Here is a 19,119-nt window from a genome sequence, read left to right as displayed (position 1 = left end):
TGATTCATTTTATCACAGTGACTCAATAAATCCAGGATGCACATAAAAAAGAACACACCTAAAGATGATCATACTGTAGACAGAAAATAGACAAAGGATATTCTGGCTTTAAAAGAAAAAATAATCAATGTGAAAAGTGTGATTGTTCCAGCAGTGGCTCCAGCAGTGGCTTCAGCAGTGATAGGTGGTGAAAGAGCTCATGCTTGTTCCTACCTGCTGCTACTTGCTCTAACTGGTTAACACCAGAAAGAGCTTCAAACCTGAAGGCCACAAAACACAGCCTTCAGTAATCGGAGACCCTTTCAGTCCCCATCATAAAATCCAACCTGCCTTTATCAGACGACCACCATTAAAGCGACTGTGTGTTAAATTGTCATCACACACACACACAAAAAAAAAAAGTCACCGCCTCTGCCAATGGAAAATTCCATTTACTTGACGGGGTTTAAATAAATATTTTTACAGCTCAGGAGGCAGTAAAGCACATTCCTGACTGCCTGCAATCAGAAGGATTCAATTGAGTTATAAAGTGCACTTGGCCGTTCTGCAGGGCTCTGGGGGGGCCATTCATTGAGCTAAGCTTTTATAAGTGGTCCATCAGAACCTTACATCACCGAAGGCACGGAATGATACGAAGAGATACGAAATGCGTCCTAACACGTCCTGAGATTTAACATTCTCCAAAACACGGTGTACATGAGCATGAAGGACGATGGCATCATAAAAAAATGAAGGAAATAAATAAATAATAAAATAACTGTAAACTGTAATAAAATTAAGTTCATTTTATGTACCTTAAAGCACTGCAAAATATAAAATCATTAAAAAAATCTTTTTGACGCGCACACACACACAGTACATTTATAGTACAGTATAGTACATTTTTTAAGCAATATTTATTCTCTAAATTTCTAAATTTGTTTTATAGACAATACCACAAGTGATAAAACAGTCTACCAAGAAATAATAAAATAAATTCATTTAATCAAACACAATATTGAAATTTAATACAAGACTTTTGGTAGCTCTTAGGCTCTTAGCGCTTTATTAAAATAAATAAAAGGTATTTCAGACCAATTAAATATTTTAAATCATTTTAAAAACACATCCAAACATTCACATTGTAGATTTCTTTCTCGTTTCTCTCGTTTTTTTTTTTTTGCTTAGTTATCAGATGGTCCAGATCGGATGACGTCATCATCCTATCAAATTATGTAGCTGATCAATTATCTGTTACTTTTCCGTGTAAATGAACGTAGTCAGTAAAGAATCAGAGACCATGATGGGGTTCATTCACAAAAACGTTCTCTGTAATCACTGTTATAATCATCATCAGAACTGGCTTTGAATATTTTATTGGCAGCTGCGTTGGTTACGATATGGCTTTTTTTCTTTCATTATTATTTTAAAAGCTCTGACTACAGCACAGTTTTTTTTTAATCATTTATTAATATGATCTGAGCATTTTTATTGTTTTCTTTCTTCCAAAAATATATTTATTTCATTCCATGTCAGTATGCGTTTTAAGACTTAAACATTCGTTTACATTTTTCTGTATTACTTTCGATTGTTTTATTTCGTTATAACGTCCTATTCATTATTCTACCCGTGATGTGTTTTTATTCCATTATCTTTTCTATTTCTGCATTTTTAATTTTATTATTATTATTATTATTTTGTTAGAACATTTTATTCTCATTACAGTTACTTGTATTTTTCCATTTTTAATAAATGGATGTTATATTAATAAGCACAGAAAAAAAAAGGAAAAAGTTCATTATGACTAGTTATCACCATCAGCTCAAATTTATACACAGAAAAGTTAGTAGGTAAGTAAATAAATAAAACAAATAAAGAAGAACAAAAATTATAAAATGAAAATAGAAAAAAAAAAAAGAATATAAAGAGAGGGAAAGAAGGAATAACAGAACAGAGAAGGGAGGAGAGAGACGTCCTACCTTTTCGCCAATGGTAACACAGGCTTTTGAGTCCAGGTCTCTTGGGGGTCTGAAGAAACAAAAAAAATATTTATATATTTAAATAAATAAAAAAAATAACTAAAAATAAAAAAAGATTTTATCATTTCAAGAGGGGTGTAATTCTTAAAATCACATCTAAGAGCTCATTTAATATATATATATATATATATATAAATAAAAAGAAGCAACTACAGCATATATCTTTATTTTTTTATTTAACTACAGGAAAGTTCACTAAACTAAGATATGTTTGGGTCAAACTTAAACAAGACTGGAGAGAAGAAACCAAAGTGCTGCTTACGCAGGAGGTGTAGGTTGCTGCTCAAACGCCTCCTTAGGGAGCCTGGGCACAGGCGGCTTCTTCTTAGCTGCATGGAGGGAAAAAAAAATTTACAATAAATGGCATTGACCCTGAAAAGCAATGCAAACAATGACGCTGGCATTTAAAACAGTTTCCTCTCCAGGAACGCTCTGCTGTATCATCCGGCTTTGGAACGGCAGAAGCAAGAAGCACTTACGGTTGGACGGCGCCCGTGGCTCCAGATCCTGGCTGAGCAAAAGCGAGGGAGGGAGTGTGAGTGCGAGCGCACGCGAGAGCACAGAGTCAGCGCGAGTGTTGTACAGGAACAAAGTGGGGACACGAGCTAACTGCGATGGATGCATTCTCTCGTATACGCTGTTACGCTGGCTCTCTCGAGCACTTACAGCCATGGGCAGGGCTTGTAGTGTGATTGACAGGTGGGCGGGCCAATAGAGATCCATAAAGGCAGCGCAACACGCATCATATAGACTCGTGTCAAATTCACCTTTTTACTCCAATAAACAGGATCAATTTGGGCCAAATGTGTGAGTGTGTGTGTGTGTGTGTGTGAGTGAGAGAGAGAGAGAGAGAGAGAGAGAGAGAGAGAGAGAGAGAGAGAGAGAGAGAGAGACAGAGAGAGAGAGACAGAGAGAGAGAGAGAGAGAGAGAGAGAGAGAGAGAGAGAGAGAGAGAGAGAGAGAGAGAGAGAGAGAGAGAGAGAGAGAGAGAGAGAGAGTAAGAGAAAGAGAGAAAGAGAAAGAGAGAAAGAGACATAAAGAGAGAGATAAGGGTGTGAACAACATAAAGGGCCTTTAGTATCAGAGTTTAACCATGTATCCTCAAACTTTTTTTTAAGAATGAGTAAATGAATGAATGACACTTGCTTTGAGGTGTACGTTTATTCCGGAATATTAATACCAAAAATTTCCATTCACACACACACGCACACACACACACACTTGACATGAGTAACACTGATTATCTTACTACTGTGGCACGTGTCGAGCAGTAAGTGAACATTCACTTCCTGAAGTTGATGTGTGTGATAAAAAAATGCAAAAGCGTAAGGATGTGAGCCACATTTACTGTGCCACCCTAATACTCTGCCAGGACCTGGAGCCACGGGCGCCGTCCAACCGTAAGTGCTTCTGCCATTCCAACTGTTTGAGAATGCTTAGAGCACTTGGCCTCCTAATTCCCCAGATCTCAATCAGATCAAGCTTACTGAGATCAGCAGACACCCAGGCCACGCCTCCCTCAGTGAGATCAGCAGACACCCAGGCCACGCCTCCCTCAGTGAGATCAGCAGACACCCAGGCCACGCCTCCCTCAGTGAGATCAGCAGACACCCAGGCCACGCCTCCCTCAGTGAGATCAGCAGACACCCAGGCCACGCCTCCCTCAGTGAGATCAGCAGACACCCAGGCCACGCCTCCCTCAGTGAGATCAGCAGACACCCAGGCCACGCCTCCCTCAGTGAGATCAGCAGACACCCAGGCCACGCCTCCCTCAGTGAGATCAGCAGACACCCAGGCCACACCTCCCTCAGTGAGATCAGCAGACACCCAGGCCACGCCTCCCTCAGTGAGATCAGCAGACACCCAGGCCACGCCTCCCTCAGTGAGATCAGCAGACACCCAGGCCACGCCTCCCTCAGTGAGATCAGCAGACACCCAGGCCACGCCTCCCTCAGTGAGATCAGCAGACACCCAGGCCACGCCTCCCTCAGTGAGATCAGCAGACACCCAGGCCACGCCTCCCTCAGTGAGATCAGCAGACACCCAGGCCACGCCTCCCTCAGTGAGATCAGCAGACACCCAGGCCACGCCTCCCTCACAGAGATCAAAAGACACCCAGGCCATGCCTCCCTCAGTGAGATCAGCAGACACCCAGGCCACGCCTCCCTCAGTGAGATCAAGACACCCAGGCCACGCCTCCCTCAGTGAGATCAAGACACCCAGGCCACACCTCCCTCAGTGAGATCAGCAGACACCCAGGCCACGCCTCCCTCAGTGAGATCAGCAGACACCCAGGCCACACCTCCCTCAGTGAGATCAGCAGACACCCAGGCCACGCCTCCCTCACAGAGATCAAAAGACACCCAGGCCACGCCTCCCTCACAGAGATCAGCAGACACCCAGGCCACGCCTCTCTCACAGAGATCAAAAGACACCCAGGCCACACCTCCCTCAGTGAGATCAAGACACCCAGGCCACGCCTCCCTCAGTGAGATCAGCAGACACCCAGGCCACGCCTCCCTCACAGAGATCAAAAGACACCCAGGCCACGCCTCCCTCAGTGAGATCAGCAGACACCCAGGCCACGCCTCCCTCAGTGAGATCAGCAGACACCCAGGCCACGCCTCCCTCAGTGAGATCAGCAGACACCCAGGCCACGCCTCCCTCAGTGAGATCAGCAGACACCCAGGCCACGCCTCCCTCAGTGAGATCAGCAGACACCCAGGCCACGCCTCCCTCAGTGAGATCAGCAGACACCCAGGCCACGCCTCCCTCAGTGAGATCAGCAGACACCCAGGCCACGCCTCCCTCACAGAGATCAAAAGACACCCAGGCCACACCTCCCTCAGTGAGATCAGCAGACACCCAGGCCACGCCTCCCTCGTTGACATTTTAGGTTTAAAAACAAAAATCAGGGCTTTATTGGTTTAATTAAAGGGTTTTATTTAATTTATTTTATTTATATTAAAGTATTTTAGTATTTCATTAAGCATTATATTAAATTAAACCGAACATCCTAATCCTTATAAAACTACATCTATTACACAAACCACTGAACGTTAGAACCCAGCGCTCCAGGGCTGAATTAATACAGTAAATATAACTTCGGATATTTACTGCAAATGTTTCTAGATTTAGTTTTGAGGTGAAATTTGTGCAGAAAGGCAGAAATCCTTCCTGAGGGGTTGAAAAAAAAAAACATTAACGCAGGGTCACAGATTCTCACCGCTGTCTCATATTTAAACCATCTTCAACTGAATAATCCAAGAAGGTGTTGAATAAAAATGTGTTGCATAAATATCGATTGCGCAAGGAATCAAAATAAATAGCAATTTCAATCCGATTTATTTGTATAGCAAGAGAATAGAATTACAGGAGAATAGAAACGGAATAAAAACATTCAAATTAAGTTACTATTCATCTCTGCCATCTATCCCTAACGTGCAAGCTGGAGGTGACTCCATGAGATGATATGATGAAGAAACCTTGAGAGGAACCAGACTCAGAAGTGAACCTCATCCTCATTTGGGTGCCACTGGACAGGAAAATACTGTCAATGTCCTTTGTACCAGTTTGTATTTGAGTTGAATTAAGCAACCGAGAGCTCCTGAGAAACTAACAGGTCAGTGCAATTTCCGAGTTCACCACAGACCAAGAATAATTCCTTCCTGCAGAAGTGATCGCCGATGAAGAACCGTCCGTAAAGCCGAGTGACGCAACGGTAGTTCAAAGAAGGCTTGAGAGTCTCCTCGGCATATCATGGTGCCGTACTGTGGCTTGGGACGAACGGTGACGTTATTACTATGACAAAGCAGATTATATTCCGATAACAGAGCATATCTAGATAATACAGTACGATTTATTCGTGTTTACTCCTCGATGTTTTGCAGATATTTTATTTCTGTCTCATAGGGCCTTTTTACACCTGGTCACTTCATGTGTTTTCTCTGATCCGATAGCTATCTGATTTGTTAAAACTGTTCCATTTACATTAGGCCACATAAATGCGTCTCGGATATCGATCCGATCTTTCTACTCCCGCCCAAAATGCAAATATATTTTACCTCATTTCGGGGGTAATTGAAATGGAACACACTTTGGTGTATGCGGTTTTCAGAATGCAATCAAAAAGAAGACTCGTTACGACGGTTATGCTACAAAAAACAGCATTTACTGTTTGCTGCATTTTCGCAGGCGGCAGCAGTTAAGACCCAATAAAACACCTGGGTGAAAGATCACCTGCGAGTGACGTACTTCCGTTTGGGAGGAGTTTAGCGCTGACGTATGTGGCTTGAACAAGCACATTCATTTACACCTGTCCAGTTTCATCTGAAACGCGTCCCAGACCACCTCCTGAAGTGGTTTGAACCATCGGATTTATATCCGTCTCAAAAACGTTTCGGAGGGAATTTAGACCTGGTCTTTTTACCATCTGATAGCTGATCACAGAAAATGCACGAAGCGACCAGGCTGACAAACGTCTATAAATTTCTAGCTATAATTTCATTCCTTAACCGTCCACTTTTTGCAAGTTAGAAAAATGCTAGCCGTTCACGTTACCAAGAAAACCACCAAAACTGGTAGAAAACATGGCAAAGCGCTGACAATGGAGACTCCAAAAAGACGCTGCTACATTAGTCCCTGTCCACTTTACTATATAAATGATAGCATTGTGATGCAAACAATGATATAAACCTGTGAACTGGAGCTGCATTACTGTCCAAGCTGCTGTTATAGTAAACTAATCAATACCTTCTGATCAATCAATAATGAATAGAGATGAGTGATGGACACTGCTATAGTTAGCTATAATAAGAATACCTATGCAACGAATGACAAAAGCTGGACCACATCATGGAGTTCTATTAAAACACCCATGTACCACAGGAGGGAGCTTAGCAACAGCTTATACAGGAAATATGAACATCCTTTTCAGTCGCAGTTCCTGATCTACTCAAATCCTAATCCAACAAGCCTGATCCAGATATCGGCGCCAGGAGTGCTGGGAACTCAACTAAAGGATTCGTACATTATCGCGCTGTGGGATGACTGGAGTGGAACATGATCCGTAACAACAAACAAGACAGTTTCGGCTAAAAAGACAAACACTTCCTGTTCGACTCGTCTTTTAGATGTTATGTTGAATATATTAGCGGCGTCAAGGAAAAGTATTCGGGGTAGTTCTGAGTTATGACTAAAACAATGATTGTGATCTTTTTAGGTGTTGATTAAATACTGTAAAATCAACAGAATCAATCAGTCTGACAAGACAAATCAAGTTTTTTTTGTCACTATGGCGTTTCTATACTAAAAATTACGACTTGCGTGGTATACTCTAGACCAGGGGTCGGCAACCCAAGTGGCTCTTTCGTCCCTCTGCTGCGGCTCCCTGTAGATTTATAAAATAAATATTTAATTTAAATTTATTTTATTTTAGTTAGTTAGTTTTTTTAAAAAATGTAGTTCTAAATTCTAAGATTACGATGCTCTTGTAACATTAAAATAAACCGGGTTTAATTTGTTTGTCACTCAAAATATGCGTCACAACTGCCGACTTGCAAAATCCGACACAGAAGCAGACGCATTTTTGGTTTGCTGCAGCCGGCAAGTTAAAATTTTGATGTCATACAGGGATGTCAAGTGTCACGCATTGAGAGTGACAGTCACGTATTTGGGTCTTTTGTCACGCTCACCTGCCACACATCGTATTTCTCACGCAGAAAAACTTTTTGACTATTTATCATATATTTAATACGCCGCAGCGCCCAAAATGTCTGTCCGCACCGCTGTCTCTATGGAACCGGGCAGGAAACAATCGCGTCTCCCCTGGAGTGCTTAGTCGAGCCTGACACTTATCAGCCAATCAAAAAAAGAGGCGACACAATAGCCAATCAGAAAATAGCACTATCTGGGTAAGATTTAACGCAACCAATGAAAAAAATTGGGGTTGCGGGGGGTTGGAGATGTCACGCTTGCCTGTCTTCAAAACTTGAGAGCCCTGATCATGAATACGACGAGGACTCAATTAGACATTGAACATTTTATTTGAAAGTAACCTTCAACCCAGCGTCATTTTGTTAAGGTTAGTTCAAACTGTTCAAAATATTTTTGTTTGCCTGCAGAAATAAAATTTCGTTTACTCGGTAGCAGTTCATTGATTTCAGAAATGCAACACACTACAGTTTTTTCTATACTTTCCATAAAGGTAAAAACCGATATATGCGGTGTTCTCATTTTAGGTTTTATGGCTCCCTGTTTTTTTTTTTCTGTGGGAAACGGGTCAGAATGGCCCTTTGAGTGTTTAAGGTTGCCGACCCCGATCTAGACGTACTCTAAACCTAACGATAAACAGATTTGATTATTAAAACCTGCCTTATACCAGACACAACCGACTAATCTTTGATCTGTTAAAGCTTTAAGTATGGTGGTGATGTTCCTCGGTGTCTGAATTTTGTACCACCATCATCACCGAAAAGCCTTCAGGATATCAGTGGTTTGCGCTGTCCGATTTCTTGGCATCACGAATAAGCTGCGTTTCTTTCGTCTTATCCCCGAGAGAACCCTTTGCAGTCCTTATGGCTTAAGTGATGTAAAGAATATAATGATAAAATCTTTCAGAAAAAAAATAATTCCAATCACACGACCCTAGCATTGATTATTTTTCTATAAGGACATGCCCCGTCGTGTTTTATTCCTTCCGTTACTTAATCAGTCTTGCATTCGAACCCAGTGTAAAAACAGCCTCCTCCTTTGGTGGCATCTACACTAATACGTACGTAAAAACGTACCAGGTTTGTCTCTTTTCGCTTTCCGTCTGCCGTGCTTTCGATGACCGACAACGACCTCTGGGGTTTTTGTTTTTAATGCTGTTATATGCGTCGAAATACGTAAGAAAACCTGGAACATAACCGGATATTATCTTTCCTGTAATTGACTTTTGATTGCTACGGGATTCGTACGATCTAACGGCGCCAAAATATGGGTATTTTTATGGGTACAAAATAGTTAATCCAACTGTCATGTTGGGCGCCATTTGTTTTCAGCATTCTCTAAACATTGAATTCAGCTCTTCATAATAGCAACATGTCCCCATTCAAATCCACTCGCTGAGCACTTTATTAGGAACACATCTAATCCTGCTTACTTATGCAACGATCTAATCAGACAATTTGGTAACAGCAGTGTAACACATACAGTGATGCCGCTCGGCACACCGTCAAAAGGGGGCGGGGGGTGATCATTTCATGGCATGATTGTTAGTGTCAGATGGGCTGGATTAAGAATTTAAGATACTTAAGATTTTCATGCACAGATTTTACAATGAATGATGCAAATAAATAAATAAATAAATGATAAAAAAAATCTCTCTTGTTCAGAGAGAACGTCCAAACTGGTTTGGTCTGAAAAAGACTACAGTAACCCAGATAACCGCTTTGTACAACTGAGGCCAACAGAAAAGCGTCTCAGAACGCACATCACCACAACAACAAACCGTATCGTGTTCCACTTGTCAGCCAAGAACAGAAAGCTGAAGCTGCAGAGGACACAAGCCCTCCGAAGCTGGACAGATGTAGACTGGAAAAACATAATCTCGATTTTCCACTGAGTCACACACAAGTTAGGTTAAGAATTTGGCAGCACAAATCCATCGACCCAACCTGCCTTGTGTCAACAACAGTCCAGGTTGGTAGAGGTGGTGTTAAAATGGTGTTATCTTGGCACACTTTGGGCCTGTTAATATTAATCAATCATGGCTTAAATGAGACAACGTATTTAAGCAATTTTCATCTTCTAATGACTTCCAGCATGATCCAACAAATCCAACGTTGTCTCAAATCTGTTACAAGGACATCGAAATGAGTTTAGAATCTCAAAGTAATGTTTCCAACATATTGGCAAATCCATGGCATGAACAATCATTGTTTTGAAACGTAAGGCCTTTAGTGTTCCTAATAAAGTGCTGTGTAATCATGTACATTCAGCGTGTTAGCCAGGACTGCTGCAAGCTACCTTCAACAAAAACGTTATACATCATACTGTTTATAAAAAAATTAAAAAAAAACATGAGAAAAGAGATGGAAAAAAATACCATTAGCATTTCCAGCTGCTAGCGTATTAACAGACATGACGTTGATAATTAATTAAAAAAGTTTAACTGGAAACTTCTGCCGCTGAACTATAATTCGACCTCCAAGTAAAATGAGACATAACTGTTTGCTCAATCCAAACTAAAGTCATCTGCCAGATTTACAAACATTTTATACAGCTTATGTCCCTTATACTCGTGTCCCTTGTAGCTCATTTGCATGTAGTGACGCCCACAATATTCCATAAAAGGTAAAGTGTACAGAAAGCTGACAGCATGAAATGAGCGATCAGCAGCAAAGCTGAAAGGCACAAGTGGAGGATATTTTGACACTTCAATAGCAATAAACGTTCATTCATTCATTCATTCATTCATTTTCTACCGCTTATCCGAACTACCTCGGGTCACGGGAAGCCTGTGCCTATCTCAGGCGTCATCGGGCATCAAGGCAGGATACACCCTGGACGGAGTGCCAACCCATTGCAGGGCACACACACACTCTCTCATTCACTCACGCAATCACACACTACGGACAATTTTCCAGAGATGCCAATCAACCTACCATGCATGTCTTTGGACCGGGGGAGGAAACCGGAGTACCCGGAGGAAACCCCCGAGGCACGGGGAGAACATGCAAACTCCACACACACAAGGCGGCGGCGGGAATCGAACCCCCAACCCTGGAGGTGTGAAGCGAACGTGCTAACCACTAAGCCACCGTGCCTCATGCAATAAACATGTTCAACATTATATAATAATATTTCTACTAATAATAATAAGCAAGTGTTAAAACCTATCAGCAAAGGCGTTTGTTTACATTTTACGGTTGGATTCTCAACACTATAAAACAAACGATTTTCACTAAACGTTACCGATGTTTTAGTACCAGACCTAATAAACTAACATGACGATGTGTTTTTAATAAAAGACTCCAAAGCACTTCTGTAAGTTCCTTTAGATGAGTGCATCTGTTAAATGTCTTCAACGTAACATTATTCTATACAAAAAGCACAATCCTGAGATATGAGGTCATATCTGAGGACATCAGCTAGTCTTCTTATTCATTATGATAAATGAGGCCCATTGCGATCGGTGTCTAAATAACTAAAGAACGGGGGGAAAAAAGAAGGAAAAAAAACAAACAAAACAAAAAAAACCACTGCCGTCATGATTATAATAATTATCTTCGACCAATGTTGTTGCTTCGGTCGGAGGCCGCCGTCGCCGATGCCATCGGTACAGAAAACATCACATGCCAGGAGGGGGTGGGGGGTTTGGGGCCGAGACCATATCGCTTTGACTGGACATGAAGGAAGTGTAGGCACAGGACAGCAGGAAGAGTGTGTTTTTGCCCATCCGGTGCAGTGTGTTCCTGCCCTTTCATTCCCACCTCCACCTCACACCCCCGCTCATGGTTGTGCTCCTCTTATTTTCAGTGCAGCTTTGTTGCAGAGGGATCTCCTCCCACCCACATTTACACACAACAATAATGGCAGAAAACTGACACTGAACTACCCTCACTACCATCACCATACACAAACACGCCCCGAGATACACACGCAAGTGCACGGGTGCGCGCTCCCGCACCGAGAGCCGACGACTCCGGCTAAAACTATTCTAAATGTTAATTACTTCAATGCGTTTGTGTTTAAAAAACCTAAAATTTCATTTTCTGAGAGAAAATTGGATACACCAATCAAAATGTGGACCCAATATGTCCCTTTTAGATGTAATATTACCTTGAGGACATTATTTTATTTGAATAAACAAACAATAAAAACCGCATAGCCAAAATTGGCCCATTTTGACAAGTCTGAATTAAAGTAACATTAATACTTTTGGACTTTTGTATCACCTTGTACCATGTTAAACAAATCCAGACGAGAATAAACAAGTTGATTAACTCCAAGTTAAATCTGCGATTAACTGACAGCAAAACAGCAAACATACCATGTGTAAAGAAATCTTTGTAAGGAAGCCAGTGCTAAATAAATGATTTGATAATTATGTGAAGAAAGATTTTCTGCATCACATCCAGGATTTATTTTCTGTTCCTCCAATAAGTTGAAGAAAAATTACAATCTCCAGGGCACATGGCATTTATTGATACAGAGCTATAGTCTATTCTTTGGCTTGGGTTAGGGCTGGGCAATAAAACTATCACGATATCAGTGTTTCATATCGTCGATATCGATAATTATTGATATTTTTTATGACCCATTTAAAATAAGGACCAGGAGAAAAATATATTACATTTAAACATTTTTATTTTAAACTTAACCTTCCTCTGATCGTAATCCCCTCAGGTATTAAGACAGAAATGTCAACAACCAGGAAACCTCACATAATTATAATAAAGTCTGAAGTCACAATGAACACTTAACAATTATCTCTTAACATTTAAGGTGAAAAATGAAAGAAAATGTAAGAAATGCTATTATCGGCCAGCCCTAGCTCAGGTTATGTTTAACGGTTCAGTTTGGCAGCTTGCAAGTACAAGGAAAAAAAATAAAAAAAATAAAAACACACACCATCTTTTTGTCTTCTTGCAGCTGTATGAATTCACTCTGAAACAGCAAGACCACCTCAGTCATATGCTCTCATACTTGTTACCTTTGGTCTGCCTGCCTAAAGAACTACACCGAGTGGGGAAACAAACCAGAGCTCTAAATTAGGCCATCCTTAAAAATATTTTGGTTTGCAGTAACAGTAAAAAAAAAAAAAAAAAAAAAAAGTCAGTAAGTAGGTCTATTTTTTTTTTCAAGTTTCAATGTAAAAAAAAACAAACAATTTTGGTGACTGCGATTACGTCGGTATAAATTTAAACAAATTAGCATATCGTGACGTCACTGACTGGGTCTTCAACCCGTGCCTTCGGGCGCATCATTGCATACCTCATTTTGACGCAGGCTATATCGACCACAAACAAATTTGTTTGAACGGTGACCGCAAACATTTTGTTTACTGCAGCCATCGTTACCAAGCGCGAACCGTTGACTGACAGTGAATGAGAGTATGAGACGAAGCGAACACACAGGCCTTAGTGTGACATCCGTTAACCAATAGTGTAAACATAGACGACGTCACGGGTTTTTATTTAAAAGAAAGAACGTAGCCTTCGTTTGTATGTAGGCCTGGGCAATTTATATATTTACAATAAAATATAATTATTATTTTATTGCCTTTGTATTAGTTGTTTGAAGAGTAAAAAAAAAAAAAGGTCGGTCTTAACGCAAATTTCCAACCGGCAAGTCGGTCGGACTTAAAGCAAAAAAATAAATAAAATGAGTCGGTCCTAAATTGACAGGGTCGGTCGGGTTACGGCAAACAAGAATATTTTTAAGGATGGCCTTAACCAGACTAAACCCTGCACATGTGAAACACCCAATACGCTGACGTTAGGCAAGAGTGAAATTCGCTCCGTCCGTCGAAGTGACGTGCGCTTTTCTACTTTACGTCGTGTTTCTTTCTTGCGCCAGAAGGTAAAAACATGACAACATGACCAGCTAGTTATCTACTCAAACTACAGGCAAGTCCTTAATCCTCACAATTATAACCCATCACGGTTTGCCGCCTAATAAGCTGCTGCAAACTGTTATCACAGAAGAAGGAGAGAAAAAGTGAGTATATCATACAGTAAGTATATTCAGGCATTCTGCTACTAGTAGCGAGCTGAAAAAACAGTTACGTAAGCATTGGAGAAGCCAGTCCAAAGCCTCCAAATATAACAGGCGGTGTTGTGCCGTGTCAAACGCTACTCAGCTGTCGCCGTGTTCTGGCTACGCGTCCGGTTTTCCATGCTCTCCTCTTCTCAGCCAGACAGAGAGATGGAGAGATGAACTGGACACGCTGGGACAGGCAGTGACACGCTCTACAGAGTAGAGGACAGCTTTCATCTGCCCCCAGCCAGCCATGCAAATTACCAATTCACCCACCCACGGGTTCGCAAACACAAATCAGAAAGACACTCAGAAACACACAAGACTCGCAACAGACGCTCTGTGATCTGCAGAAACTCAACAGCTCCATCTAAACATGGGAAGGAACCCAACCTGGTTGCACAGATGCTACTTAAAGCGATGAAAAGAGACTCACAGTTCCATCCTGATTTCATTTATGCAACTACTTCCAGAGCCAAGATTTGAAAAACTAACTCTGGGAAGACTGAAGAAGGGACGATTGTTAAGTATTGTGCAGAATATTAAACTACTCAATTAACGTCTGAGATACAACGCTGCTATTGTTAAGAATACACAGATTCCAGTCAGTAATATCGTTTTTGACACCGACGTATTTGATGTCACGAACTTATCATAATGACCGACAAGACAGGTCTCGTACACAGATACAGGACACGACTTGTCCTAAAAAATAAATAAATAAATAAATAAAAAAAACGGACCTCCATCCCACCTATGAATAATTCACCGATCGAAACTTGTAGAAAGGTCAGTTTACCACCAATACGGTTTCAGCATGGGACTGGCACGGGTGGCGTATAGGAAGTTAATCTTACATGTTTCTTATTACAGAAAGTTATGAACTGGATCTTGAAACTATCCAAAGGCACAGAAATGCTGCAATTAATACAATGCAGTCTTTTGAGTGATTCAGGAAGCAGCAGCTCACCATGCTGTACAGCCACACCTTGCATTCAAGGCAGTACCCACGCACAGCTAGACTGGCGTTCATGCCAAGTCCCCTTCAACGTAACACTTCAACTAATCAGGTCATGGTGAACCAAGAACAAGCCAACGGCACTCAGCCTTCACCCTAGTGGTGATTGTTGTTTGTTGACGTACGATAAAAACATAGCCTGGGCTGTTCGCAAACCAGCACCTAAAATACACGCCATCTTCTTGGCTTCTTGCATCTGTATGAATTCACTCTCTTACTGCAATCATATAAAGTTCACTCTGAATCACAGCACGACCGCCTCGGTCATATGCTCTCAGATGCTCTTGTCTCCATATACAAGCCTGGAAAGACATATAAACGATGGATTATGAGGCTAGCGTGTTTTGTTCTAGCAGAACAAAAAGAAAAGGAGACTGCCGCTGCCTCGAGAGCGTAAGTGTTGTTATGAGTGGTTATAATAAACTTCGAAACACTTCACAAAGCATTGGGTCAACATTGGTACTAGTCTCACGTAGCCAGACCTTTAGACAGCAGACTGACGGCAGAAGACCCGGACTCCATAGTAGGTCTACCAAGAGAGTGTTTGATTGACATGTAACTCAACCAGTTACAGTTCGTTTTGTTCAGCGTCATGTTTAGGGTCTTATACTGGCATACAATCGTAGATCAACTGTTTTTTGTTTTTTTTTTAAAAAGTCTTAACTGAACTGAAAAGCCTTCACAAACGCTCGTTGTATCGGTCGTTAACACGTCGGATTCCTTTTTCCGTTATAGACATTAAGCACGGTGGGAAGTTGGGAATGTGCTAGTTTACATTTACAGCATTTAGCAGACGCACTTATCCAGAGCGACTTACATTTTTATCTCATTTTTATACACCTGAGCAATTGAGGGTTAAGGGCCTTGCTCAGGGGCCCAGCGGCAGGAACCTGGTGGACGTAGGAATCGAACTCAAAACCTTCCGATTGGTAGCCCGACACCTTACGGACTAGGCTACCACATCCCTGGTAGTTCAGTGGTTAATGTGTTGAACTTTTGATAGGAAGGTTATAAGTTCGAATGCCATTGTTGGGCCCCTGTGCAAGACCATTAACCCTGAATTGCTCAGTTATATAAATTGAAAAATAAAAACATAAGTAAGTCACTCTGGATGACGGCGTCTGATAAAAGCCAGAAACGTAAATGTAACGTAAGCGTCACAAGATCATTGATACGCTGTTCTACAACTCTGCGGTTCTTTATAACGTGTCAAAGTCTCTGACGTAAAAAACAAACTGTACAATATGGCAGATAAGAAGGAGAAAGCACGCATCTCAGGTTCATTTACAGTTTATTCAGGTTTACACTCCATAAGTCCTAATACAAGAAGGTCTTATACACAGAGTGCTGAGATTTCAGGTTCTCATGTGAATGATCTAAATGTTGAGGTTTGTCATTTTGCAGTTTGCCTGCTGCTTTTGGTTTAAATAGAAATGCATGGTGAGTCTGTTTGGAGGGTTTCACAAACTTTCTGCAAAACTCCGTACTAGCTAATGGACCCCCAATGTTCCTTTTACCGACAAGGCAAGTGGCGTTTTTTTTAATCAAAGGGCAACCATGTTGAGCGCTTCGTGCTGGCTCATTCATATGTCAACCAGTGAACTCTCTGTACTCCGTAGAGTCTCTGGATATGCGCCGAAAGTCCATACGATCCGAAGCAAACGTTGCCAAGACACAGTAGGTCGGCTGGGGTCGTGAAAGCCAAGCTCCGACTGTACATGACATTTATGTTCGAATGACCTCTAATTAAATCTTCCGAGTAGTAGTCTGTAACCGGCGGACGGAGTATAATAAAGAAATGCGGCAAGTTGTAAGTTTGTTCCTACTGTTATTTTGTACGTTTCTGAACGGTCGTTGCTGGTTTATATTGTGTGGATTGGGAGCCGCTGAACGGTGACTAGCGGGACCTCGGCGTGCCTGGAGTTCCTGAGTGAGGACGAGGCAACTTGTTGTCAACCCTCACAATCCCGCTAACGCACTCTGCCCGGAATTCCAACAATCCCAAGAGTTTGGCTGTGGAATTTCAAGGACCCGGAGGAGGAAAGATGAATCACAGAGCAAGAGGAAGAGAGAGAAAGACAGAGAGAATGGACAAACCATTCTCTGTGGGCAATTTCCCCCAAGTCTGTGAGAGAGAGAGAGAGAGAGAGAGAGAGAGAGAGATGAAAATAACCTCTCTTAAGCTGCCGGCTGTTTGCCCCCCCGACCGCTCTGGCAGTCTGTAAGACAGAGCACACTTCCAAAGAAAGATGGCAGACCGTGTAGCTTAAGAGCTGCCGGGGCCAGTAGTTTGTGTGTCGTCACTGGCTCCTGTCTGCCTGCTTCCTCTGCAGGTCTTTCTACAGAACCCTCATGTCCAGGCCAACGCCTCTACCATTATCCTGCATAACATCTTCCCACAAAACCAATCCTTTTTTTTTTTTTTTTTTCCTCCCCCAAGAGTCAGGCTTAAGATTTACACATGCAAGAAAGATCTCGCATGTGCAAAGAACCGACTGCTTACAAGGCTAGCGGTTTTGCACAGTTAGCCGTCTTTGACAGGAAACTTAAAGGTTGTGTGAGGGAACTGTGGGGGGGAAAAAAAAATAAGCGGATCACGGGATCAGATGTCAGAACTGCTCGTTCACGCTTCTCTTTTAAAGCGGATGCAGTGACGATAAGAAGACTTACCGTACGTGACGACCCGTAACGACCACGCGACAGGTAAATTAACCGGAAGCACTTAAGTGTGTTAACTTTCACTTAGTGCTCATTAGACGTTCGCCTCTTGTTCCGATCATTTCACCTTGAAGCTTGCCAAATAATACCGTCTTGCGACTCGACATCCGGCATCATCCCTGAAATAGCAACGTTTTCTTGACGTGAAGAGTCTGTTTAACTGGCCGTCGTGTTTAACCTGAATTATGCAAGAGCTCCCTGTAAGCAAAATGAATTGGTGTCTTGTTTTGCATGGAGAAGATAACTTCCTGCACGTGCACGAGCTTTAGCAAACTGTGTCGAGGGCCCAGGACGTGTGCCACTTTAATAATCAACCAGATCGCGCCGCTGATCCATAACAACCAGAGGATATTTGCTGCCTCAAAAACAGTTGAGAAGAAGGTCAAATGGCACGACGTGACCGTCGCACTTTTCATGAGATTTCAGCTTAACCGCATTAGTGGTGCAGATTAAAAACAGACCCTTGTGGCTTGGTAATAGTCTGTGTGATTGGATTGCGAGTACGATCGTAAAGAGACACCAGACTAGTACGGAGAGAGAGGACAGGGGACGGGCAAGGAAAAAAAATTTCCTTAAGTCAATTATTCAGAAGTCTGCAAAAAAAAAAAAAGAAAAGAAAAAAAAAAAAGACAGATCAATGTCAGAACACAGCTTGCGCAACTGTGCATAGCTCACATCCTTCACAGAGTGAGTAAGAGAGAGTGAGAAAGGAAGAACAGAGAGGGAGATAGAGTGTATGCTTTGCCCCCTCTAGGCAGGGCCTCTCAGTCAGAGAGCCTGCATACCGAACAAGCTGACTACTCCCAAGAGATTCAACACCAGGGAGACACTATTTATGCTTGTCTTATTTTCAGCATGCCACCTCTTTGCATGCGTGTGCGCTGCATGATCAGTGACGTCTGTAAGTAACGAAATCCTGCATCGACGATCGATTTGCCGAAAGCCCTTTGCGGATTTGCAGCTGGACGTTTCGCCCCGTCCGAGGCCGCGGTCAAAAGGCGTAGCGCTTAATGTCACGGCTGCACAATGCAGGAAAACGATACGATTGTTCCTGTTGCATAAAACACAGCAGGGTCAAACAGCTTTCTGAAAAATCAGCCTGTCCCCAAAAAAAAAAAAAAAAAAAAAAGGCAGATTTAGTAGCTCGGCAGCTAAAACCCACAGGATCCATTTGCAAGACAAATCTAACAATTGTGCACCGAAACGTTAAGGCCGGCTGCAGGGGCGAGACACGGTGGGGTTGCTGGGGCTACAGCACGGTGCACCATTGTGGACAGACAGGCTGATGCAATGTTGCAACTGCATGTAAAAGCAGTGGCCAGAAAAACAAGACATGGTGACACATGGTGAAAAAAACAACCGTCAACACAAAGATTTGCACAAATAAGTCCTTTAAATCAATGCTCTTGCAAAGACAAGCAACTTTACACACGTAGGCAGTCATTGATCAACTTAAAGCCTGACTCAAGACTGCAATGCAAATCGGCTAACTTTTTTGCAGCTACGTGCATATCGACAATATTCAAAACGCCTTTTTAAGTCGCTCTCGGATTCTTCGGCGGAATAAAGAAAAGGGCAAAAACGAATGCCTTTTAAATAGCATTCATTTCTCTGCATATA

The 19,119-nt window shown here is 42.2% G+C and overlaps 1 protein-coding gene across 3 annotated transcripts in view; it reads right to left on the bottom strand.

Moving 5' to 3' along the window:
- The window catches only part of map2k6 (mitogen-activated protein kinase kinase 6), a 38,755-nt gene that overhangs the window by 16,722 nt on the left and 2,914 nt on the right, over window positions 1–19,119 (bottom strand). For 2 of the 3 annotated variants that reach the window (XM_060894715.1, XM_060894725.1), the window contains exons 2-3: window positions 2,281–2,347; window positions 1,959–2,007 (exon numbers count right to left, since the gene is read on the bottom strand). In XM_060894715.1, coding sequence (XP_060750698.1) covers window positions 1,959–2,007; window positions 2,281–2,347 — 116 coding nt within the window. Of the gene's footprint in view, window positions 1–1,958; window positions 2,008–2,280; window positions 2,348–8,760; window positions 8,767–19,119 lie in introns of those variants that run through there. The other variant, XM_060894733.1, reaches the window with a different exon arrangement.

Source organism: Tachysurus vachellii, chromosome 2, assembly GCF_030014155.1.
Source record: "Tachysurus vachellii isolate PV-2020 chromosome 2, HZAU_Pvac_v1, whole genome shotgun sequence".
Lineage (NCBI taxonomy): Eukaryota > Metazoa > Chordata > Actinopteri > Siluriformes > Bagridae > Tachysurus > Tachysurus vachellii.
Note: the sequence above shows the minus strand (reverse complement) of the source record. Positions and strands in the feature narration are given on the sequence as shown.